The sequence below is a fragment of the Chinchilla lanigera genome, unplaced genomic scaffold (genome assembly GCF_000276665.1).
Source record: "Chinchilla lanigera isolate Chin_1 unplaced genomic scaffold, ChiLan1.0 scaffold00014, whole genome shotgun sequence".
Taxonomy (NCBI): Eukaryota; Metazoa; Chordata; class Mammalia; order Rodentia; family Chinchillidae; genus Chinchilla; species Chinchilla lanigera.
This window is the reverse complement of record NW_004955415.1, coordinates 31,946,271-31,970,407: the sequence shown is the minus strand read 5'-3', so window position 1 is coordinate 31,970,407 and position 24,137 is coordinate 31,946,271. Positions and strand designations below refer to the sequence as shown.

Here is a 24,137-nt window from a genome sequence, read left to right as displayed (position 1 = left end):
CCCAGCACTGGGGAGGCTGAGGCAGGAGGATCCTTGCGAGTTCCAGACCAGCCTAGGCTACAAGGTGAGCTCAAGGCCACCCTGAACTGCATAGCGAGACCCTGTCTCAAAAAGACAAAAGGAAATAAGAAAAGCAGGGAAGTCTGAGAAGGAGCCCTCCAAGAGGCTGAGGCAGGAGGATCACGAGTTCAAAGCCAGCCTGGGCTTATAGGCACCATCTCAAAATACAAAACGAACAAAATGAGCATTTTGTATCGAGACATCTCTCCAGAGAGAGCAGCTGGACTGAGAGCTACCGAGTGAATGAACACAATGCCTTTCGGCATAGCAAACCACACAGATACAGCTGCGCTCGCCCTGGGCGGTATTGGCTGCGCGCGCAACCTCTGGACTTCTCAACCGCCGCTTAACGCCTGGCCCCGCCCCTCCATTTGGGCCCCGGCTCGGCGGGCGGAGCCTGGAGCGCGCGTCGCAGCCGCGTGCACCCTTGCGCGCCGCGCTCAGGTTAAGCGCATGCGCAGAAGGCGTGGCCGCAAAGGCGGGAAAAGATGGAACAACTCGAAGTACGCAGGGCTGGTCTCTCCGTGCGGGCAGCGGGCAGACGGGCAAGGAGCGGCCGCTATGCTGGGCTTTACCCCCACAGTCCTGAACCTGACCACTTCCCACACTGTGGGCTCCCTCACGTCCCGTCTGTCCTCGATTTCCTGACAGGCAGATCCTGACTGACTGACTGACGCGGGGACAGTGCGACTTCTGCCCACGGCACCCCTGAGGGCCGGGCTCGCGAAGCCCCCTCGGGCGCCCCGCGAGTCCCCTGTCTGAGTCCTGCCCTGTCCCCTCAGCACCCCGCATGCCCGCAGGGAGACCTGCCCTTCGAGGTGAGTGACCAGGCGCCCCCAGCCTTGGTGGAGGGTGAGAAGCAGCCGATCTCTGAGGACAGCCGAGCCCCCGAGGAGCCCAGCAGGGCCCTGGCCAGGTGAGAACTGGCCCGGGCGTGGGTCCTGCACCCAGCCCCTTGTGTTTTTCATTTTGTTTGTTTGTTTGTTTTTGTTTTTGTTTTTGAGACAAGGTCTCGCTGTGCAGTTCAGGCTGGCCTTGAGCTCACTGTGGCCCAGGCTGGTTTCGAACTCGCAACAATCCTCCTGCCTCAGCCTCCCGAGTGCTGGGATTACAGGCGTGCACCACCACGCCCGGCAAAGTTTCCCTTTGTGATTTTTTTTTTTGAACCGGGAATCGAACTCAGGACTTTGCACTTGCCAGGCAGGTGCTTGTACCGCTGAGCTATATCCTCGGCTCGTGTTTTTCATTTTGAGACAGGATTTCTGTAAGTTGCCCAGGCTGGGTTCAATCTCAAGATCCTCCTGCCTCAGCCTCCTAGAGTGCTGGGACAGAGGCATGTGCCACCACCCATGCCCGGCTTTCTTGGAGCAGCTGTTCCATGGTGGCTGGAGCGTTCTCGGTGCCAGGCTGGGTGCTCGGCACGAAGCAGCCAGCTGACACGGCAGGAGGAGGCGGCGTATCCACAGCAGTCAGCCCTCCCTGTGTACCTGGGGCTTAGCCGGGACCCCCACGGTGCTCAGGTCTGTGCCCGCTCCATGCCAGCCTTTCCGTGAAAAGGCATGGTCATTGCATAGATCCTACGCAGATCCTCCCATGCCCTTTTTTATTTTTATTTTCAGTACTGGGGCCAGGGATATAGCTCAGCGGCACAAGCGCCTGCCTGGCAAGCGCAAGGTCCTGAATTTGATTCCCGGTACTAAAAAACAAGATGTAGTTTATATTTGCAGTACTGGGGATGAAACCCAGGGTCTTCTCACTGAGCTACATCCCAAGGCTTTTTTCGGTTTTGAGAAGGTGTCACTAGGTAGTCTGCCTGGCCTTGGACTCACTAGGTAGCTCAGGCTGACGTCGGACTCAGTGATCCTCCAGATGCTGGAATTACAGGTGTGCACCACTGCACCCAGCTTACATCTGCAAATTTTGGTATCCAGGAAGGTCTTGGAGCTCATCTCTGGTGGATAGGGAGGCGTGATTGTACCTGGGAGAACTGTTGGGTCACAGAAGTGACATGCTCAGGCTGCTGTCTGCTTTGTGGGGAGTGGCTGGGAGGAGGGATGGAGTTGGAGGCTCCAACCTAGGTCAGCATCCAGCCAGGAGAAAGAGAAAAGCTGAGGAAGTGGGTGACAGGGATGTCTCCAGCCATGGTGTGCTGCAGCGGGCTCCTCCTGGCTGGCAAGAGCTGGTCGCGTACACCTCTTCCCAAGCAGGCACATAGTGACTTTGATATCGGCTATGGTAGGGGTCCTCTTACCATGCCTGGTGACAACACTACAAATCAGGCCTCCCCGCTGCCCCCCAGAGCCTGTGGTTCAGGGCTCACAGCAGGCCACCAACCCCCATTTTCTGGCTTGTAGTTTCCCATAGTTACTGGCTTCTGTTACAAAGGCAAGAATGAAAGTTCCCTTCTTCTTTCTTTTTTTTTCTTTTTTTTTTTTTGTCTTTTTGAGACAAGGTCTCGCTATGCAGTTCAGGCTGGCCTTGAGCTCACTTTGTAGCCCAGGCTGGTCTCGAACTCGGGACGATCCTCCTTCCAGGGCTGGGGATTTAGCTCAGTGGTGCAGCACCTGCCTGGCAAGCACAAGGTTGTGAGTTCGATTCCTTCTACTGGAAAAAAAAAAAACAAAACAAAACCAGCCAGGCACACATACACACACACACACACACACACACACACACACACACACATACACACAGAGTTAACAGTTTGGGGCTGGGGATTTAGCTCAGCACATAGCGCCTGCCTAGCAAGCACAAGGTCAAGAGTTGGATTCCCAGTACCGGAAAAAAAACAAAACAAACAAAAAATGATCCTGCTGCCTCAGCCTCCTGATTTCTGGGATTACAGGCATGTGCCACCATGCCCAGGCAAAGTTCCCTTTTTTGCCCTTGTTTTTGTTGTTAGTTTTTGAGGTGTCTGGGACCATCCATGTACATATGTCCAACCCACTGGGTTTTCTGACCCAGAACTCAGGGTGGGGCAGTGGCTGGACATGATGCTGGGGGAGTCATTGTTTTCGTGGCAGCTCTCAGATGGATGGGGGTGTCCCACCTAGGGACAGAATGAGGAGTGGCTTGAGATGGGGGCCTGAGGACTCCAGATACAAAGCCAGCCTGACATTGCAGATAGATCATTTAGACATTTAAGGAGCGCCACAAGAGCGTTGGGCCAGAAACCAGATGGATTAAAATCGGTGTGGGGGCTGGTTAATAGATCCAGCAGCAGCCACTCGGCAACATGATTAAAATGTTAACACATTTGTGGGGTAAAAAGTAGAGGGCGAGGAAGCGGCTCATCAGCTTCAATTCAAACCTCCTTCCTGGCAGTACTTCAGCAAAACATGGCTGTGCCCAAGTACCAGGCATGCTGTTGTGTTCCTCCTTGTGTGTTTGATTAGCCTGCCTCTCCTGGGACTGCGACACCCGCGGTGGTCAAAAGTGGCTGGCGGATTGTTTACTTATGTATCTGTTTGAGGCCATGCAGAGAGGGCCCAGCAGTGTATGGTGCTGCCGCACACGTCTGCCAATCACAGCTTTACCTGGAGTGAACAGATGGGCTCTTCGCTTAGACCTATTCCCCTAGGCCCCCTGCCAGCCTGGGCCCTGCTAGGGAACTAGGTCCTAATCCTCAAAGCTGAATCAGGGACACCTTGAAAGGACAGACATAATAGATGAGTGAGGCGATGTGTTCACAACCTCCACCCTACACCTATCCGTATACGGGCCATACACACCAGGAGTGGTGGGTTGGGCTTGCTTCCATTCCCTGGCGTCGCTCCAGAAGCCAGCCTGGGAGCTAGGGAAGCCAGCAGAGAGGAGAGCGTCCATTTTGTTCATTAAAGCTAATTGGCGAATGCAGGCCCAGGGAAGCCTATGATTCATTAGCATTCTGATTAATATGCAGCTGCTGAGTATTAAGAAAAATGAAGTCGGGTCCCCAAAGGAGAGGTTGGAAAACTAAAGAACCTCTCACCAGACATCTGACACAGGCCTTTGTCCCACCACAAAATTGGAATGAGTTGAATTCAAGTGATTTTTCACCATATGTATAGCTGCTATGAAAACTCTTTCCAATGCCGGGCATGGTGGCGTACGTGTGTAATCCTAACACCCCAGGAGGCTGAGGCAGGAGGATTGCTATGAGTTTGATGCCAGCCTGAACTAAAAAATAAGTTCAAGACTAGCCTGAACTATGTAGTGAAATCCTGTCTCAAAAAGACCAAAAAAAGTCCTTCTAGCCTCATCCTTCAAACCTTTTTTTTTTTCGTATTTTTGAGACAAGGTCTCACTATGCAGTTCAGGCTGGCCTTGAACTCATTTTGTAGCACAGGCTGGTCTCGAACTCACAACGATCCTCTTGCCTCAGCCTCCCAAGTGCTGGGATTACTGGCATGTGCCACCACGCCCAGCTTCATCCTTCAAACCTTGAACCTTAGAAAGCAGATCTCCCAGCTGCTACCAGCTCAAGCAGGTTGTGAACAGTGATACCAAATGAAATTCCTGGTGATATTGCTTTTAATTTCAGGGTCGCAAACTCCTGGGGAGTTTGCCTCTGCAGTCTGTGGGTATAGGTAGATGTTCCAGCGGGAATGTTAGAGCCAGCTCCACTGTCCATTCACTTAGACAATGGCAAACATTTCTGAAACCTTTGGAGCACTGGAAAGCACAGCTGAGCAGAATGTACCATCTCTGTCCTCAGGCCTACGTGTGCACCAAAGGGGACCACTGTGCATAAATGGGCAGCTGCTCAGCCAGTGCAGCCAAGAGTAGTGCGGCGCAGGAGGGGTAGCTCCAATTTTTGTTTGTTTTTTGAGACAGAGTCTTGCTAGTAGTCCAGCCTGGCCTTGAACTCCCTACGTAGCCCAGCCTGGCCTCCAACTCTCAGTGATCTGATCCTGCCTCAGCCTCCTAAGTGCTGGGATGACAGGAGTGTGCCACAGTGCCCTGCAGGAGCTGCATGTGTTGCTTCATTCTGAAGGAGGTGGAAAGGGACAGTTCAGGTGGAGGCTGAGGCTGCTGGGTTTAGGGAAACCAGGTCCTGGAGAGCTGGAGCTGGAGGGGCAGCAGTGAACAGTAAGGCCCTATCGCTGGGTGGCCTTGTCTCCTAGGCTAAGGGACTCACACTTGATCTGTGGCTGCTGGGGTTTTATCTGAGGCTGTCATGCGGGATGAGGACATCAGGTTGCAGTTTCAAAGATCACCAGGGCCCAGGTGAGAAACGACAAGGGTAGACAACAAGGATGAGAGACTGGAGCGAGATTAAGGAGATCAAAATGAGAGCACCATGACAGGATGTGAAGCGGGAGAGAGAAGGCAGACTTCAGGCTGATTGCTGGGTTTCCAGCTTGCAGACCAGGTGGCTTTTTGTGGCATTCATGGAAAGGAGGGAGGCCACAGTCAGGTGGGGATGTTGGTGTGCAGATGCAAAATTTGAGATGCTTGTAGAGATACCTGCTGAAAGTAGATGTGTGTGTTATTGGGAGTGCGAGAGGGATGGGGTGTGGATGATCAGTTTGGGTATCGTCAGGGTGCAGGTGGTAATGAAAGCCCTTGCGTTGGTCATTTACGTCATGCACACTTCCTGGTCCTTCCATGAGATGTAGACACTGGAGGCCGGAGGATGGATCATTTGGAGCCCACCGTCCAGGAGTCTTGGGGGTTGGAGCACGGACAGTGACACTGGACACACCGTGTGCGCTTGCTCCAGCACAGAACCTTCTAGAGGACCAGGACTGGGGGGGGCACTGTTGGGCAAGGCAGGCTATGAGAATGCCTTCAGAGACTGACAGACTATGTGCCACCTTGAAGAGGCTGTAGGAGGGAAGACTTAGGGCTCACTGCAGAGCATGGGAAGTGAGGGTGTCCAGGGGCGTGAGCAGAGGCCAAGCATGGACCTGGGGTGCTGTGTGTTGGGAGTGGGGCAGAAGAGAGGTCGGGGTGGGGATGTGCATTGGTCTGACCACAGAGTCATCGGGGAACTTGGCATGAGCGTCATTGGAAAACTGGGCCAGGAAGCTCATTGCAGTTGGTGGAGAAGTGAAGAAAAATATGCTCAGGAAGTGTAGGAGATCTTTCTCAAACCATGTCTATGATAGGGAAGAAAGAGGAGGTAGCTGGCTAAGGAGGGCCTGGGGTTGAGGAGCAGGTTTTTTGTGTGCGCATCAGCTTGTGTCAGGACAGGGTGCAGCTCAGTGTAGAGCACTTGCCTAGCAGGTGTGACTCCCTGGGTTCCATCCCCAGCACGGCAGAAAAACTAGAGAGGAACAGAAGAAGGGAGGAAAGAAGTAGTGTACACCAGGGGAAAGGGGCAGCCCAAAGAGACAAGATCAAAACAAAAGGTGGAGAAGAGAGGGGACCAGAAGGCTGGCAGCTCTTCAGCTGAGCTGGAGGTTGTGGATGTCCATGGGCAAATGAAGGTGTTCCAGACCTTACTGCTTCTCTGTCTGCTCAGGTGAGGGGCGTTAAACTGGAGTCAGGGATGGAAAATTCGAAGCTTTGGCAGGGCTGACAGGAGGAGTGAGAGAGGGCAGTAACGAGCACAGGGAGGGTAACAGAAGGCACTGAGGAGTCGCTGCAGCACTGCAGTCCAGGAATCTGTGTCCCCAGGGCCACTACTTCCTCCAGCGACACTCCGGTGTGGGACAAGAGAAAGCATTTGGTGATGGTGGGAGAGGGTGGTGTGTCGGGGAGGGAGTGATGGGGAAGAGGGGCTGCAGCCACCCCAAGTGAGCAGGCCCTGTGTTTAGGCTGAGAGGTGGGGGAGCAGTCTGGGGGTCTCAGGGAAGCCCAAGGCCACCTTTACTTGTCCCGGCCCTCCCAGCTGTGTTCTCACACCATTCTCATTGCATAGCTTGTGGCTATTACTGTGTGTGTGTGTGTGTACATAATGGGGATGGAGCCCCAGGGCCTTGGCACATGCCAGGCAAGCACTCTACCACTGAGCTACTCCCTCACCCCTTTTCACTTTTATTTTGAAACAAGGTCTCGATAAGTGGCCCAGGCTGGCCTTAAACTTAGGATCCAGCTGCCTCAGCCTTGCAAATACTGGGACAGTGTGGGTGTGCCACTACACTGGTTTCAGCTATTCTCCCAAGAGTTTCCACTCTGTTCTCCATGTGTATCCAGATGGCACAAACATCTGAAATGCAGCAGTGCCCAGCTCTGAATTAGCCTCCTCCCCTCCTTGTTTACCCCTGGGAAAGAAGAGCTATTGCAGGTAGAAGTTCCTCAGTAAATTTTTGTCTCACTCTAAATATCTGTTTGCAGAAATGCTCAGGGAGCCGTACGTTATTTATTCACATATTTTCCCAGCTGGCTGGTGTATCTGGGCTATAGCACATCTGTCTCTTTTGAGGTGCTTCCCTGTTCTGACACACTAGGCACAGCTGTCTGCCTTGCAGGGTGATGAACCTGCATTCTTTGTGTGAAGCCAAGGAGGAACAGGAGTGGGTAGGACAGTCACTCAACACACAGTGTAGGACTGGATGGGTGCTGGGAGTAAGCAGGAAGATGAGATGCAGGTGAGAGGTGATGAGCACACACAGCAGTACAGATGCACAGGAATTATTGATGGCTGTTAAGCAAACAGCAAGCACTACAGTGGTCTAGATGGGGCTCAGAACTCCAGTCAGGGAGCAGGTGCAAAGGCACTGAGGCAAGGAAATGGCGGGCCAAGAAACACAGGACAAGGACACAGCCGCAGCCTGGGGCCTGGGAACTTGCCTGCAGAGGAGAGCGCTAACTGCCCAGGCTTCCAGTTCTGGAGTTTCACGGCATGTACATTCTGAGCCAGCTTGCAGAGCTAAGGCCAGCAGAAGACCGAGAGCCAAGAAAAGGTTTTACGGAGAAAGCATCCAACAGTGAACATGTGGGACTCGGGTGCAGCTCAGTGGTGAGCACTTGCTAGGCTCCATCCCCAACACCTCAAGAAAAAAACTTCACTCACAATACATGGCTTAGATTTCTAGTTTCTTTCTTTAAAGCAGAACCTGCCCTGACCAAGCACTTTTTTTTTTAGCACTTTTTTTTTTTATCCTTGTCCCAGTGTATCATTGTCTCCCTCACACCAGACTGAGGAGCTACAAGAACCTCACCTTTGCTCATTTTAGCTTTTCAGACAGTTGTTACTTTTCCACCTTGTTTCTCTGGCTGGCATAGTATTTAGTTGAATTACATAATTATGTTGTCACTTGAATTTTTTAAGAAATTAAATATATATATTTTATGGTGCTAAGGTGAAAACCCAGGGCCTTATGCATGTTAGGCAGGTGCTCAACCCCAGCCTAAAATCTGGTTTATGACAGCATTTACCTCAGGCAATGGGAACAGGTATGCTAGCCTAGGTCTCTGCCTGCTGTGGCCATCACCCTTTGGGTGTAAAAAGGATGCAGCAGGTGACATGAAGGTCATTTTTTTTTTTTTTTTTTTTTTTTTTGGTTTTTCTCCAGTACCAAGAATTGAACTCACAACCTTGAGCTTGCCAGCCAGGTGCTGTGCCACTGAGCTAAATCCCCAGTCCCGACATGAAGGTCATTTAAGAAAGCATCTGTACTATTTCTACTACAGGTCAAGAATCATTTGTTCAAAATGGTCAGGAACAGACGGATTTTGGATTTTGGGATATTTGCAAAAATCCTAAATCCAAAGTGCTCTGAATGGGGCTGGGTCGTGAGTTTGATTCCTAGTACTGGGGAAAAAAGAGAGAGAGAGAGAGAGAGAGAGAGAGAGAGAGAGAGAGAGAGAGAGACAGACAAAGCGCTCTGAAATCCAAAACTCCAACACTCAAAAAATTTTCAATTTTGGGCAAGCATGAAGGTGTATGTCTGCAGTTTCAGCACTGGGGAGGCTAAGACAGGATTGTGAGTTCAAGGCCAGCCTGGACTGCACAGCAAGACAAAAAAAGTTTCTCATTTTGGAGAATTTCAGATTTTTAGATTATAGGTGTTCAGCCTGCACTTTTTTGGCTTTGTTCTGTGGTGCTGAGGATCAAACCCAAAGCCACATGCATACTCATCGAGCATTCCATCACTGAACTACACCCTCAGCCCTTTCTACTGTTCAAGTCAGGGTCTTGCTAAATTACCCAAGTTGGCCTGGAACTTGCAGACCTCATACCTCAGCATCCTGAGTAGCTGGGATTACAAGCACCGGCCACCACTCAGCTTGTCCTCTTCGTGCCTATTTCAAAGAAGCAAGTTGGTGCAATAAAATAGTAGTGAGCCTCAGGGTGGAATAGATCTTTCTGTTCTGGAATTTTGGGCATCTTTAGTTTGTGCCTCTGGGTCTGTTTTCTCTGTTATAAAACAGAGAATGGTGGCACACACCTATAAACTCAGCACTCTAGGAAGCTGAGGCAGGGGAATCACAAGTATCCTAGCCTGGGCATCTTAGTGAGACACTGTATCACAATAAAAAAAAACAATTAAAAACAGCTATGGATGTAGTTCAGTGTGAAGGCCCTGGTTCAACCACACACACAGACACACAGACACACACACACACACACACACACACACACACACACACACACAGAGGGCTGTCATGTCTGAGGGCATAAATGAAGTGACTTAGGACAATTGCCCCATCATAGAGCTCTTTCACTTCAGATCAGCCACTCTTTTTGTGTGCTGGGGCTGCAAGCCAGGGTAGAGCCACATGCTAAGCACTTGATCTACCACTGGGCCACACCCCATCCACGAATGTCTACTCTTAGAGAGTCGTGCTAATGTCTGTTTCCTGTACTTTCAGAAGTCAGATTTCTAGCCCTTGTATCTTCACCTCCAGTGCCAGCCACCAGCTGCCAGTGCTGGAGGGGAAGACAGGACTCTACTTTTCTTCTCTGGACTTGAGCATCAGCGTTTTGAATAAGAGAGCCCAGGACCTGATTGAAAACATCAATGAGAACAGACAGAAGGACCATGTACTCATGACCAACTTCAGGGATAGCCTCAAGATCAAGGTACAGAATCCCTGGTGGAGAAGGGGCTCTTCCTGTAAGGGGATGGAACGCATGTGGCTGGGCATCTGCTTATTCCAGGCACTGTGCTAGGCTGTTCCCACAGCACCTCACTTCACTCTTCAACACTCAGGAAACTGGACTCATTTCATAGATGAGCAAACTAAGGTTTGCTAGGCATGATGGCACACACCTTTAGTCCCGGCACTTGGAAGGCTAAAGCAAAAAGATCAAATGTGCAAGCCTTCTCAGATGTGTTGGTGCACTCTTGTAATCCCGCTGCTCAGGAGGCTGAGGCAGAAAGATCACCATGAGTTAGGGGCCAGCCTGTACTACATAGTAAGACCCTGTCTCAACCAAGCCAAACAAATTCACCAACTAAGCATCAGAAATAAATAATTTGGGCTGAGGCTATAACTCAGTGGTAGAGTGGCTTACCTAACATGCATGAGCCCCTGGGTCCCAGCCCTAAGCCTAACATGTTTTTTTTATTTGTTTGTTTTTGTCTTTTTGAGACAGGATCTCACTATGTAATTCAGGCTGGCCTTGAGCTCACTTTGTATCCCAGGCTGGTCTTGAACTCCCAATGATCCTCCTGCGTTAGCCTCCCAAGTGCTGGGATTACAGGTGTGCACCACCATGCCTGGCTAAAATGTATTAATCTAAAAGTTAATTACATTGGGCTGAGGATACAGCTCAGTGGCACAAGTGCCTGCCTGGCAAGCTCAAGGTCCTGCATTCAATTCCTGGTACAAATAACTAAATAGCTAACTTACTAAATAACTAAACTAACTAAATAAATAAATAAAATTAAAAAGAGGTAAAAGGGTTCACCATGTGAGGGATGCAGGCCTAAGCACTCAAGTCTGTCCACAGCCAGAGCCCAGCCCTCTTATTTCCTCCAGGGCAGGTGCTTTGATAGCGGGTTCACCATGCTGCCCTGTGATGGCCAGGAGTTCTCCAGAAACTAGCACTGGTCTGTAACACAAGTTGGTCCTTCAGCACACCTCGCGTTTCCGTCTAATAAGGCTGATATTACGTGCAACTCCAGAATTAACAGCTGTGCATTGTGCCTTTTGAGAATATAGTCAATATATTTTAAAAATTTAAAAAGCTGGGCATGGTGGCATACACCTATAATCCCAGCACTCAGGAGGCTGATGCAGGAGATCACTGAAAATTCAAGGCCATCCTGGGCTATACAGTAAATTCATGGCCAGCCTGGGCTACACTGAGTGTAGTAAGTAAGAATAGCAAATATAGTCAACAGAGCCCTCAGTCAAACCCTTTTTCTTTTTTTTTTTAAACGTGATCTGTCATTTTTGGAGCTGTTTCATTATTCTATTTTAATTTTTTTGGTACTGGGAATTGAACCCAGGGCCTTATGCTTGCCAGGCAGGTGCTGTGCCACTGAGCTACATCCCGGCTCAAGTCAAACCTTTTTTATCTGGATGTGGAACCTATAGAAAATAAGAGCCAAGTGTATGTATTTGCATCTTGGTTCAGATCTTTAAAGGAATAATTTGTGAACACATAGACACTTTCACCTCCAGTCACTGTAATTCTTTGTACCATTTCTACAAGATAAACCAGAGCAATCTAAGAGATCCTCTTGGAACACATCTGTGATGCCTTTTCATTTGCTAACACTTACTCTTTGCAAGGTCTCAGACATGACAGAGAAGTTAGAGGACAGGATGTACCAGGCCTACAGCCAACATAGCAAGGTCATTCAGGAAAGGATGCAGGAGTTCACCATGAAAATGGCCAAGATTGGCCACCTGGAGAAGGAGCTCAAACAAGCATGCCACACGGTGGAGACTGTGTACAGGGACCTGTGCCTGCAGCCTGAGGTAGGAGCCATACTGGCTGGGCAGGGGCGCTGCTCAGGAGGGCCTTGTGATGGCTCAGCTGAGAGCAAGCTGGGGCAGGAAGCAGGGATGGCTGGGCTCACCGCCCAGGGCCCCAGTTCTGAGGCAACCCCTAACCCACGGGGCCATGATTTCATCACATGGCATATCCACGCAGAGGGGTCAAACCACTGTCGTTTCCCACGGGTGGGTAGTCAGTTATGATGACAAAAGACAGAGTGGCCCCTGCAAGTCAGATGCTGTCCCCTCTGCCACAGCCTGAGCCCTGTGGCCTGTGCTGTCAGCCCAGGACCTAGGAGGGGTCCAGCACAAGGTTCAGACATGAGCCAGACTACTCCAGTGAGACCCCCTCCTGCCCCGTATCAGGGGCTCGGCCAGGAATGCTCATTTTTTTCCAGCAGAGCCCCTGAGACCCCTTTTTTGAGGTTCCCAGTAACACGCAGCCCAACATCGCAAGGTCAGACAGGCAAGCACTTTATTTTTTTCCTCTCCTGCATTCCACCCTGGGGCAGAGGGTTGCAGACACAGCTGTGAGCTAGCCTTTCAGCTGGCCGCTTAGCTGCACAGGTCGCCTACTCTCCCAGCAGAGAAGCTTCTGTCCTAAGATGAAAGGAGCTAAAAATGGATGGGAAACCCTTGATAGGGAAGCTCCTCCCCTCTTCTTTCCAAGGAGCGCATCTAGATGCCTTCCGAAGAGAGATGTTGATGTTTACTGGTTGGTGTCCCTCACTTCCCACTGTGGAAGTCAGGTTGTTCACCACCTCCTGGTCAGCCCAGACCATGCAGTACCAGGGTCAAGCAGGCATCTCCCTGGAAGGTGGCTCTGGCACCATGTGGGTTTACTTGCCCGCTGTGAATGCCTGGATTCCAGTGATTGCCCGTCCAAGGATCAGCGCATGGATGTCGGCCGTACCTGGACAAGATTAATACAGGTCAGCTTGGAAGTTTCACAGCTCCTAACTTGCTGTTACACCATGTTCATGTCCCCTAGGCCACCACTTTAGAAGAGCAGATCTACAAAGATGCTGAATGCTGACCGATGACCGAGAGATTCACCTCCTAGTGACAGCCACGCACAGAAGGCGCAGAGCCCACCTTCAGGGCACACTGAGATTGTTTTCTATAGTTCTATAGTTCTATAATGCAACTGGGCAAAAGCAAAACAAAACCAAAACCCCCCAAAACCAAAGTTCCTGATGCTAAACCCCAAGATGCAGCAGGTGTAGGCCCCACCGTGGGCCCAGCCTTAGCCTGCAAGTTGATTAAACATTTGATTTTCTACTTGCCATGCTTCCTTCCATAGCGGCTGAGACATGACAGCCCTTGTTCCCCGGGGGCTGTGGGGAAAACAAACACATGGGAAAGGCCATGGGCTGTCCCTGCAGATCCCCACCCTGAAATGGCATCCACACCGCATTCCCTCACATCTGTGCTGTGCTTTCCCCTGCTTGCTGGGGCAGAAGGTGGAAGCTGTACGGCCTTTTCAGTCAGATAATTCTGCTTACTTCCTGCAGTCCAAACCTGGCCCACCCCCCTGCTGCACAAGAGCTTGTGCTTATCTTCGGGGTCACCTCCACACTTTTGGGTCCCCACCCCTCAGTGCTGCTGGGTGTTTTTGTGCAGTGGCCTGACAGAAACATACTTGGGGCTGCAGACCTTCCAAGGTCCAGCTCCTGGTCACATCTGTTCCTGCACGTGTTTTCTGTCCAGAAGTTTCTCTGCCTGGGGACCTGATTTCTCCATGGCTCACTGGATTGTATGTTTTTTGTTTTTTAGTAAAGGGGATTGAACCCATGGTCTTTGAACTGAGCTACATACTCAGGCTTTTTATTATTTTTTATTTTGAGAATAGAGCTCACTAAATTGTCCAGGCTGGGGTTGACTTTGTAATCCCCCTGCCTCAGCCTCCCACAGTACTAAGATTGGTGTGTCTGCCATGCCTCGCTGCACTTATCTTTTTAATTATCTTATTTGTTTGTTTGTTTCAGACAGGGTTTCGCTATGTAGTTCAGGCTGTCCTTGAACTCAATATGTAGCCCAGGCTGGTCTCAAACTTGTAGTGATCCTCCTGCCTCAGCCTCCCAAGTACAGGTGTGTGCCACCACACCCAGCCTTGTTTTTGTTATTTTTTAAGACAGGAGCTCACTGTGTAGTTCAGGCTGGCCTTAAACTCACTGTAACCTAAGCTGGCCTCAAACTCATGGAGATGCTCCTGCCTCAGCCTCTCAAGTACTGGGATTACAGGTGTATGCCACTATGCCCAGCATTTTATCTTTTCCATGTCTGTCTTCCCACCAAGCCAGGGGTCTAGGCCCCAGTGGGAATCACTACCAGTTACAAGGTGTGCACACCAGTCATCCTTTCCTTTTGTCTTGAACATAAAGGGGCTGCCACGTGTCACTCCCACTCCCTGGTGTCCACCAGCCCGCTGGGAGTTGCATCCCTCAGGGAGCCTCACAGGTTGTCCCTCCTCCGACCGTGGACACTGGGAGACAGGGCCTGATGACCTCTCGGCAGTGCTTGGTGAGCAATCTCTGGTCACACCCCCGACTCAGTGACAGCTACATCACCGCCCCCTTCTCCAGACACTGAGGCACGAGGCCGCCAGCCCAGGCCTGGCCCCACCTTCATAGGTGTTCACTGACTCCAGGTTCATGGCGTGTCGGATCACGTGATACTCGTCCGAAATCCCGTTGCCGCCCAGCATGTCTCGGGCCTGGCGAGCGATGTCCAGGGCTTTCCCACAGTTATTTCTCTTCAGCAGGGAGATCATCTCCGGGGTGGCCCTGGTGGTGGCACATGCATACAGCAAGCAGTGGGTCCACAACACCCTGAGCAAACTCAGCTGGGGCTGGGGGCGCTCCTTAGTGCCACCACCAAGTCTCCAGTGAGAGACCACTGAAGCCTGGGTCCCAGGACAAGCAGGCAGGACCTTATGCTTGGAGGCACAGGGCCCTCTGGCACAACCGCCCCGCCCCGCCCTGCCTGTACCCTGACCTGTCCTGGTCCTTGAGGCGACCCAGCCGCAGGCAGGCCTGGAGCCCCAGCGTGATCTCAGTCAGCATGTCTGCCAGCTTCTTCTGGATGAGCTGGTTCTTGGCCAAGGGGCCACCAAACTGGATCCTGGTGGGGAGTCAGGAAAGGGCTAGAGGGAGACCCACGACCCCCCAGCCCCCGGCTCAGCGTCCTGCTGCCCAGGAAGCCTTTGGAGCTGCCCTCACCCTGCTCAGACAGGCTTCACAGGCCACTTCACAGAGCAGGGGACTTAGGGCTGGGGACAGTGACCCCCATGTACCTGTCCAGGGTGTACTGCCGGGCTGTGTGCAGGCAGAACTCGGCGGCTCCCAGCACGCCCCACGTGATGCCATAGCGGGCATTGTTGAGGCAGCCAAAGGGGCCCTGTAGGGTTGAGGGGAGCTCAGTCCCTCCCGAGAGCCACTGAGAGGGCCTGTGCAGAACCAACATGCCCCTTTTCATTGCTGTGCTGGAAATGGAACCCACAGCTACGTGCAAATGCTCTGCCACTGGGCTATTCCTCCAGTCTATTCTGAGACAGGGTCTCACTAAATTGCCCAGGTTGTCCTTGAACTCGCCATCTTCCTGCCTCAGCCTCCTTGGTAGCTGGGATCATAGACGTGCACCTCTGCACCTGGACAGAACCAACTAAAATGGGAAAGCCCCACCCAAACACAATAACCATTTAACTCCTACAGGGACCTGGGCCAAAGCTCAGGCGCAGCACACCTTTTTCAGTGCCTGCATTTTACTGTCTGTCTATTTCCATTTTTGTGGTACTAAGGATCAAACTTAGGGACATTCAGCACTGAGCTATATCCTAGGCCTTTTTAACTTTTTATTTTGAGACAGGATCTCTCTGAGTTGCCCAGGCTGGCCTAGAATTTGTGATCCTTCCGCCTCAGCCTACTCAATAGCTGCGACTATAGGCTTGCACCACTGTACACAGCTGCCTACTCACTCTGGACTTGCACCCCACCCAGGATCTGCATTTGGTCTCAGATATAGGAGGTCAATGTACACAGGACAGAAAGACACCTATGAGCGCAAGCTGGAGCCTCAGAATCACCATGACCACATCGTCCCCACGATGGCAAGGTGCATCAGCAGAATGGTGCTGGCCCCAGGCCCGACACTCACCGCCAGGCCGGCCACGTTAGGCAGCATGTTCTCCTCTGGCACCTGCACGCTGTCCATGATGATCATTCCTGTGGCCGAGGCCCGCAAGGAGAACTTGCCCTTGATCTTGGGGGCTGAGAGGCCCCGCATCCCCTTCTCCAGCAGGAAGCCCCGAATGCGGGCATCCTCACACCGAGCCCACACTACAAACAGGTCAGCCACCGGCGAGTTAGTGATCCTGGGGGCGGGCAGTCAGTGAGGGTTCTGGCTGCTGCCCTGCCCGCCCACCACCCGCCTGCCACCCAGCTCCTTACCAGGTCTTGGTCCCACTGAGGGTGTAGGTCTTGCTTGCTGGGTTGTATTGGGCCCTGGTCTCCATGCCCCCCGGGTCACTCCCATGGTTGGGCTCTGTGAGCCCAAAGCAGCCCAGAAGTTCCCCCTTGGCTGAAGGCACAAGACAGGGTCACCAGGTTAAGGGCCCCACTCAAAACTGATCAGCCCGGCCAGGGAGATAGCTCAGCAGCACAAGTGCCTGCCTGGCAAGCACAAGGTCCTGAGTTCCATTCCCAATACCAAACCCCCCCCCAAAAAGACTGATCAGCCCATGGACAGTTGCTCAGCTGGGCGTGGTGATGCAGGCTTGTGATCCCAGCAGGTTGCTATGAGTTCAAGGCCAACCTGAATTGCATAGCAAGATCATCTCAAAAAAACTAAAACAAAAAACTATTGACAGTCACTCACCCAGCCTCGGTAAGTATTTCTGCCGCTGCTCCTCACTCCCATAGGCGTAGATAGAATGCATAACAAGGGAGGACTGCACGCTCATCGTGGACCTGTAGCTACTGTCCACCCGCTCCAGCTCTCGGGCCAGGAGTCCATAGGCCACGGAGGAGACCCCGGCACAGCCATACCCTGCGGGAGTGCAGACAGCACACAGGCAGAGCTGGACGGGGCATCCAGGAGGTAGGCAGGGAGCTGCCCGCTGGAAGTTTATTCACCAAGTTCCCAAAGCCGCTTAGAGAGGGAGGAATGACTAACCCCATTTTACAGATTTGGACCCTGGCTCAGGGTAAGGAAGGGACTTTTCAGGACTCAGCGAGCGTCTGCAGAGCGTAGAGAGGAACGCATCCCTACCTTTGATAGTGGGTCCCAGCACACCCAACTCTCCCATCTCAGCGACGATCTCCCGGTGAAAAACTGCGGAGAAAGGGGTGGATGCCGGAGTTCAGGTTCGGCCCAGCCCGCTGGAGCCCGGCCTGCCCGCTGGTACGCACCTTCGTTGCGGTTGGCCATCAGGACGCGCGGCATGAGTCGCTCCTGGCAGTAGTTGCGGAAGGTGTCCCTGATGAGGATCTCATCCGCCTTCAGCTGCTCCTCCAGTACCAGGGGGTCCCGCCAGTCGAACTCGGGACGCGAGGCTGGCGAAGTGAGGGGCTGGATCACCCTGGCCACACCGCGTAACCTCTCCCAACCTAGCAGCCCAGACCCCCGCGTCTCGTAGAAAGGGACGGCGAAGGCGCCCCTTCTCTAGCCCCGCCCCTTGGCTTCGCGATCTGGGCACAGCCGGTCAGCTCCCGGGCCAGGTGGCGCGACCTGGGGGTCCTCCCATCCTTGCCTGCAAACACAGCACCGGGCGGTCTCGCCGGAAGACCCGAGCCACAGTCCTCCTCCCCACCCCCTCGCACTCACCTGTGTGCGCCGCCGCCGAGCCCCACGCATGCCGGACGCGGAGGTGGGGCCCGCGGCTCAGCAACCGCGCGGCGACGCTTCTCAGGGCCATACAGGCGGAGTAGGGGTGCTGCAACCAGTACCTGGAGGAGCGGGAAGAGTGTCAGGGCCGAGCGGCTCCCGCGGGGCGTCCCGGGCCCCGAGCGTTCCGCACTTGGGCCCCGGGCTCACCTCAAAGTCCACAGTGCAACAAAAGAAGGCGTTGACCTCAGCCGGAGGTGGGCGGAGCGGAGAGAGAATGGCACTTCTCATTGGTTCCTTTCAGAACCTTGGCTCCCTGCGATTCGACCTTTAAAAGGGCTATGGCTGCCAGCCGAAGCAAGCGTGCACGCTGAGGCCGAGGCACGTTAGCCCCTTTAAGAAGCTGAACAGAAAAGGGGCGGCAAGCGAATGCGTTAATCCGATTGGCTAGATACATTTCTACTCTGATTGGCCCTAAAAGGGGCTCTGCCCACTCCTGGTTAGCTAGTTGCAGAGGGAGTGTGGGTAGGGATGCAGAAGTTAAGAGGAGTCAGGGTCCACGAAGCCAAGCCGCCGAACCTTGAGATCTCCCGTGCTTGAGTCCTGGGAGGTGGGGGGTGGGGGCTCCGATGGGCAGTCGCAGCTCACCCTGTCTGCCACTTTCCCTGGAAGCACGTGTAGTTTGTGTGGCTGTGTGTGTGTGTCTGTGTCGTATTTATGCCCGAGTAACTGTGTATCTGTAGGTGCAAATGACCCTGTGGCTGTGAGTTCTGAGGCTAGGACGGTGGGTTAGTGTGCATCTTGGGTTTGTTGGATTTCTCCTACGTGGTTGTGTTTGTGGGATTCTGTCTGGAATGTTGTGTAATGTTGGCACTGTGTGTTTGTGTTTGTGTTTTGTGTGTGTGATTATTTCTGCATAGCCGTGTGCTCTATTTTGCGGGATTGTGTGTTTCTATCATGTTCTATGACTCTGGTTGTGTTCTGTGGTTCTGATTATAATTGTATGTAGATGCGGTACTGTTAATAATAGCTGTCCTTACCGGTAGTGTGCTCATGTTCTGTATCACCATATGAGGGTGTCTGTGGCCCTGTAACTCTGCCTGAGACAGCCAGTATATGTACCGGATTGTGTGTGAGTGGTTACCGGAATGTGTGTCTTGTGGCTGTGTTTCTGTCTCTGATGACTGTACGTGATTGTGTGCCTGTGTAAACTCAGGACTGTGTCTGTAAGTATGGGACTTCTTCCTCCCCGTCTCCTCCTCTTTCTTCTCCTTTTTTACGTTTTTTGAGACACAGTATTACCACGTAGTTTGGGGCACCTTTGAACTCACTGTGTAGCCCAGGCTGGCCTTGAACTTGTGTCAATCCTCCTCCCGAGTGCTGGGATTACAGACACATACTTCCTCAGGTGGCCATGGTTTTTTGGTCTGTGTGATTGCAGGCTGGTACAATGGTATTCCACCTGATTGTGTGTTATTGTGTGTGATTGTATTCTGATAGCTTTCTCTTTTTTTGTTGTTTTTTTTCCAGTACTGGGAATCGAACTCACGACCTCATGCTTACCAGGCAAGCGCTGTGCCGCTGAGCTAAATCCCCAGCCCCAGATGACTTTCTCTTTAGATGTGGGTATTCTCTTTGGAGTTGCATGTATGTATGTGTGTGTGCACGTGCACACACGTGCAGGGGAATCAAGCTAAGCACATACTCTGTTGTTGAGCTACGCCTCCAGCCCTTTGTGATGGCTTGAGGTTTGTGCAGATGTCTGAATGTGTATCTGTTGCATCTGTGTGATTTGTCTGTGTGCAGTTATGTGTGTGTGTGTGGCTGTGTGCCCAAGCATGACATCTGTGTGTACCTTAGTGAGCAGCTCTGCTTACCTAGGTCTCTTTTATGAGTATTTGCATGGCGTGCACTTGAATTTAGTGTTTGATCATCCCTCTGGGAATTTAGTGTTTGATCATCTCTGCATCTGAAAGTCATACATTTACCATGACCCACCCATTACCAATGAGGGAAAGTAAAGTTTAGGAAGCAGGAGGTTGCTGGGTGTGGTGGCACACATCTGTCATCCCATTGTCCTGAGAGGCTGAGGCAAGAAGATCAAAAATTCAAGCTTAGGCTGAGTGTGGTGCCACCTGACTGTCATCCCAGCCTTCAGGATGCTGAGGCAGGAGGATTGCTGTATGTTCGAGTCCAGTCTGGACTACATAATGAGTTTAAGTCCAGCCTGAACTTGTCTAAAAATAAAAAATAAAAGGGGTGGGGCCTGGAGCTCAATATGAAAGCCCTGGGTTCATTCCCCAGTATGAAAGTGAGAGAGAGAGAGAGAGAGCGAGAGAGAGAGAGCGAGAGAGCAGGAGAGCCTTGATCAATACCATAAGAGCCTTGATCAATACCATAGTGGGTCAAGTGTAGAGCAGAGGCCAGGACCAGAATCTGGGTCTTCTGGTTCCCAGACCTGGTCTCTCTGCCCACCCACATCGATCCTGTGTGGAGTTATTTTTTGGTGCACACTGAGTGTGATGGAAGCAACTGTGGGCTTGGGTCTGAGTGTGGTCACTGGCTTGCATAGCCCTAGATGTCTGGAGCTGAGTTATCTCTGGACCTTCACACCTTTGGGCCCTTCTCATCCTTGATAACCAAATAAAATTTTTCCATCCAGGAGCAGCTGCACAATCCCAGCTACTTGAGAGGCTGAGGCAGGAGGATCACAAGTTCAGGAATAGCCTGGGCAATTTAGTATGATTCTGTCTCAAAATGAAAAAAAAAAAAACCAGGACATGGTGGCACATATCTGTAATCCCAGAATTTGGGAAGCTGAGGCAGAAGGATTGGTGCAAGTTCGAGGCCAGCCTGGCCTACACAGTGAGTTCAGGTTCAACCAGAACTACATAGTGAAACTCTCAGTCTCAAAAACAGCAGGAGGAATGGGAGGATGGTGATATAGCTCCATGGTAGAGTATTCCTAGGTTCAATCCCAGTACTAGAGGGGAAAGTAAAAAGTTTCCAACTCTCCCCACACAACAGGGCATCCCTCACCACCAGAAACGTCTAGGATTCTACCTTGCTGTGCTTCTGGTCCCTTCTCCCGAAGCTCGTGGCCTCTTTCCTTCCATTTCCTTGTTTCCCCAAGGCCCCCAACCCTGGAGCTGGTGTTGCTGTTGTTCTCCAATCCCTGGGAGTCCCAGGGGGCAGTGGCAACAGGCACACTAGAAAGTCTAATTCAAAGATCAGACTGCCCTGCCCTGGTGAATCTGTGGCCCCTCCTGGCCTCATATGCCCAGGAGCCTTATCTCCCAGCTGAGTGGCCCCCTCTCCCTCCCCCAGAAGACCCTGTCCTCCTCCTCACCCTGAAGAGCCAGGCATACCTATGTAGTGCCTTATCCTGAACTGGGGAGACCTCCGCTTTCCTCTGCAGAAAAACCCCTCCAGTTTGTTTTATTTGGGTGAAATTCCCATATGATTCAGTAGTATCTAGTACATTCACAGTTTTCTGTAATGACCAACTCTACTAAGTTCCTGAACATTTTTTTTTTTTCTTTTTGGACAGGGTCTTGCTATGCAGTTCAGGCTGGCCTTGAGCTCACTTTGTAGCCCAGGCTGGCCTCGAACTCACAACGATCCTCCTGCCTCAGCCTCCCTAGTGCTGGGATTACAGGTGTGCACCACCATGCCTGGCTTGGTTTTTTTTTTATTTTTTCCATTTCTAAAATTTTTTTCTTTTTGAGACAAGGTCTCACTATGCAGTTCAGGGTGGACTTGAACTCACTTTGTAGCCCAGGTTGGCCTCGAACTTGCAGTGATCCTCCTGCCTCAGCCTCCTGAGTGCTGGGATTATAGGCATGCACCATTGCATCTGGCATGTTTTATTTTTTTTAGACAGGATCTCACTGTGCAGTTCAAGCTGGCCTTGTAGTCCCAGTGATCCTCCTCCTCAGTCTCCCAGGTGCTGGAATTACAGGCATACACCAACATGCCTGATTAGTTCCTGATCATTTCTGTCACCCCCTAAAGGAGACCTTGTATCCATTACCATTATCCAGTCCCCCTCCCCAATCCCTGGCAACCACTAATCCACATTCTCTCTGCAAATTTACCTATTTTAAACACATAAACAGAATCACACAATATGTGATCTTTTGTGACTGGCTTCATTCTTTGATGAGGATGTTTTTGAAGTTCATCCATGTTGTAACATGTGTCATTACTTCCCTGCACACACAGTGTGTGTGTGTGTGTGTGTGTGTGTGTGTGTGTGTGTGTGTAGATACTGGAGATGTGGGGATGGCCTTGGGCATGCTGGGCAGGTGCTCTACCACTGAGCCACACCCACAGCCCCACTTTGTTCCTTATCATGGCTGAATACTATTCCATTACATGGATGGGTCACATTTTGTTATCCATCCATTCACTGGGGAACACCCTGGGAATTGTGAACATGTACAGTATTGGTGCATGGGTACAGTAAAACCTTGGATTGGGAGCAACTTGTTCTGCAAGAGAACCAAACATTTCTAGTAAAACTTTTTTTCTGTTTTTTTGAGAAAGCATCTCAGTATGTAGTTCAGGCAGGTCTTGAACTCACTTTGTAGCCCAGGCTGGCCCAGAACTCACAACAATCCTCCTATCTCAGCCTCTCAAGTACTGGGATTACAGGCATGTACCACCATGCCTGGCTTCACCTGGCTTCTAGTAAATTTTAATTTGATAAACAAGCAAGGTCTTGAAGTAGTAGTACATGACACTGAGTGTCACATGATCACAACAAAACCGAATGTTGTTTTCCCTCTCTCTCCCTCTCTTTCACCGAGGGATTGTGGGTGATCATTTCCCAAAAGCAAGAGGTTACGGAGGAGATCTCATCTGCAGAAGCAGAGGAGAAGAAGGTGGGGGAATCTCTCACTTCAAATGAGATTAGAGAGATGTGTAAAATGTGGGAAACTGCGAAACTGTGCAGAAAAGCGCCACCTGAATAAAGCTGAAGCAGTGCAAGTAACAAATCTGTTTAATGACAATGCAATGTCACATTTTTGTGAAATCCTCAAAAGGAAATGTCATTGGATAGCTTCCCTGTTGTCTTGGTTACTTTTCTCTCGTTGCTGGGACACAATATCTGACGCCCAAAATTAAGGAAGGAAAGGTTTATTTCACTTACAGTTTGTGGAGGTTTAAGTCCATACTTGGCAGATTGCAAGGCAGACTGGCACATGGCAGAGGGCTGCAGCTCATGGCGGCAGAACACAGCAAAAGCAACAAGCACACACCAGGGTGGAAAGGCCTGAAGCACCCTTTTCCTCCCCCTTACATATGCAAACTATCCACCCCAGGGCGGATGTAGCTCTCACACCCATAATCAGTCAAACTCTAAAAGCCTGCCCCATGACCACATGAGGCTTTGGGGGGACACACAGACACAAACCACAGCACCTGTTAATGCTGCCCGGAAAGAAAAAGTCCACTGAGTCAATAGCAGCAATCCTGTTAGTGATGGTGAAAGTCATCTCATACAATAACCTCCTCTCTCTGGTCTGTCTCACACAAGCCATGAAGGCGTTCAAAGGTAGGTACAGGTTAATTTAGTTTTCTTTATGTTTTGTATTTTCTTTATTTTTGTACTATATTATAGTATTGTAATAATTTTATATGAATATTTCTGGTTTGTGGAACAAATCATCTGAGTGTTTGTTTTGTTTTGTTTTGAGGCAGGATCTCGCTGTGTAGTTCAGGCTGGCCTTGAACTCACTGTGTAGCCCAGGCGGTGTAGCCCAAACTCACAGCAATCCTCCTGTCTCAGCCTCCAGAGTACTAGGAGTACAGGAATGCACTACTACGCCTGAGTTTTATTTCTTATGGGGAAACTTGCTTTGAGATACAATTGCTGTGAGCTGAGCGTGGTGGTGCACACCTGTAATCCCAGCACTTGGGAGACTGAGGCAGGAGGATCCCTGTGAGTTCAAGACCAGCCTGGGCTACAAAATGAGCTCAAGGCCAGCCTGAACTGCACAGCTAGACCTTGTCTCAAAAAAGACAAAAAAAAGAGAGATACAAGTGCTGTGGATTACAAGCATATTTCCTGAATGAATTACACTTGCAAGGTGTAAGGTCTTACTTTGTTTGAACACATTGATTTTGGGAGTACATACCTAGCAGTAGAATGGCAGTGTCATCTTTAACTTTTTAAGGAACTAATAAACTCTTCTTCCTAGTGGCTACACCATTTTAAATCCCCACCAGTAGTGTATGAGGGCTCCCATTTCTCTACATTCTCCCCAATACTTATTTTCCATTTTTCTTTTTTAATTTTTTTTGTCTTTTTTTTTTCAGTGTCTTGCTATGCAGTTCAGACTGGCTTTGAGTTGACTTTGTAGCTCAGGCTGGTCTCGAACTCGAGACGATCCTCCTGCCTCAGCCTCCCAAGTGCTGGTATTACA

General features: G+C 51.1%; 2 protein-coding genes across 5 annotated transcripts; one reads left to right on the top strand and one right to left on the bottom strand.

The window, feature by feature from the left end:
• Positions 1–485: 485 nt before the first annotated feature.
• Positions 486–13,164, top strand: Syce2 (synaptonemal complex central element protein 2). Of its 4 annotated transcripts, none has more exons than XM_005381038.2 (5): positions 486–563; positions 843–976; positions 9,841–10,015; positions 11,677–11,865; positions 12,875–13,164. In XM_005381038.2, exons 1-5 carry the CDS (start codon positions 549–551, stop codon positions 12,917–12,919), a joined length of 558 nt encoding a protein of 185 aa, XP_005381095.1. In that variant the 5' UTR covers positions 486–548; the 3' UTR covers positions 12,920–13,164. The 4 variants fall into 4 exon arrangements, with proteins under 4 accessions (XP_005381095.1, XP_013367695.1, XP_005381096.1 ...); XM_013512241.1 differs by having other exon boundaries at positions 9,805–10,015; XM_005381039.2 differs by having other exon boundaries at positions 499–563; positions 843–878.
• On the bottom strand, positions 12,341–18,008 carry Gcdh (glutaryl-CoA dehydrogenase). Its single transcript, XM_005381040.2, has 11 exons — positions 17,917–18,008; positions 17,707–17,828; positions 17,292–17,435; positions 17,152–17,214; positions 16,759–16,929; positions 16,332–16,461; positions 16,039–16,255; positions 15,179–15,282; positions 14,881–15,006; positions 14,509–14,669; positions 12,341–12,796 (listed from the first exon to the last, which is right to left on the bottom strand). Exons 2-11 carry the CDS (start codon positions 17,795–17,797, stop codon positions 12,723–12,725), a joined length of 1,281 nt encoding a protein of 426 aa, XP_005381097.1. The 5' UTR covers positions 17,798–17,828; positions 17,917–18,008; the 3' UTR covers positions 12,341–12,722.
• Positions 18,009–24,137: the final 6,129 nt, after the last annotated feature.

Bases quoted from the DNA above. Each gene is read 5' to 3' on its own strand.
- Gcdh (XM_005381040.2), bottom strand. From the start codon at position 17,797: ATGGCCCTGAGAAGCGTCGCCGCGCGGTTGCTGAGCCGCGGGCCCCAC. The intron at 16,256-16,331 runs GTAAGGAGCTGG...GCCCGCCCCCAG, and splicing joins CTCAGTGGGACCAAGACCTG to GATCACTAACTCGCCGGTGG. The intron at 14,670-14,880 runs GTCAGGGTACAG...TGCCACCACCAG, and splicing joins CGCCTCAAGGACCAGGACAG to GGCCACCCCGGAGATGATCT.
- Syce2 (XM_013512241.1), top strand. The intron at 10,016-11,676 runs GTACAGAATCCC...ACTCTTTGCAAG, and splicing joins GGGATAGCCTCAAGATCAAG to GTCTCAGACATGACAGAGAA. The intron at 11,866-12,874 runs GTAGGAGCCATA...CATGTCCCCTAG, and splicing joins ACCTGTGCCTGCAGCCTGAG to GCCACCACTTTAGAAGAGCA.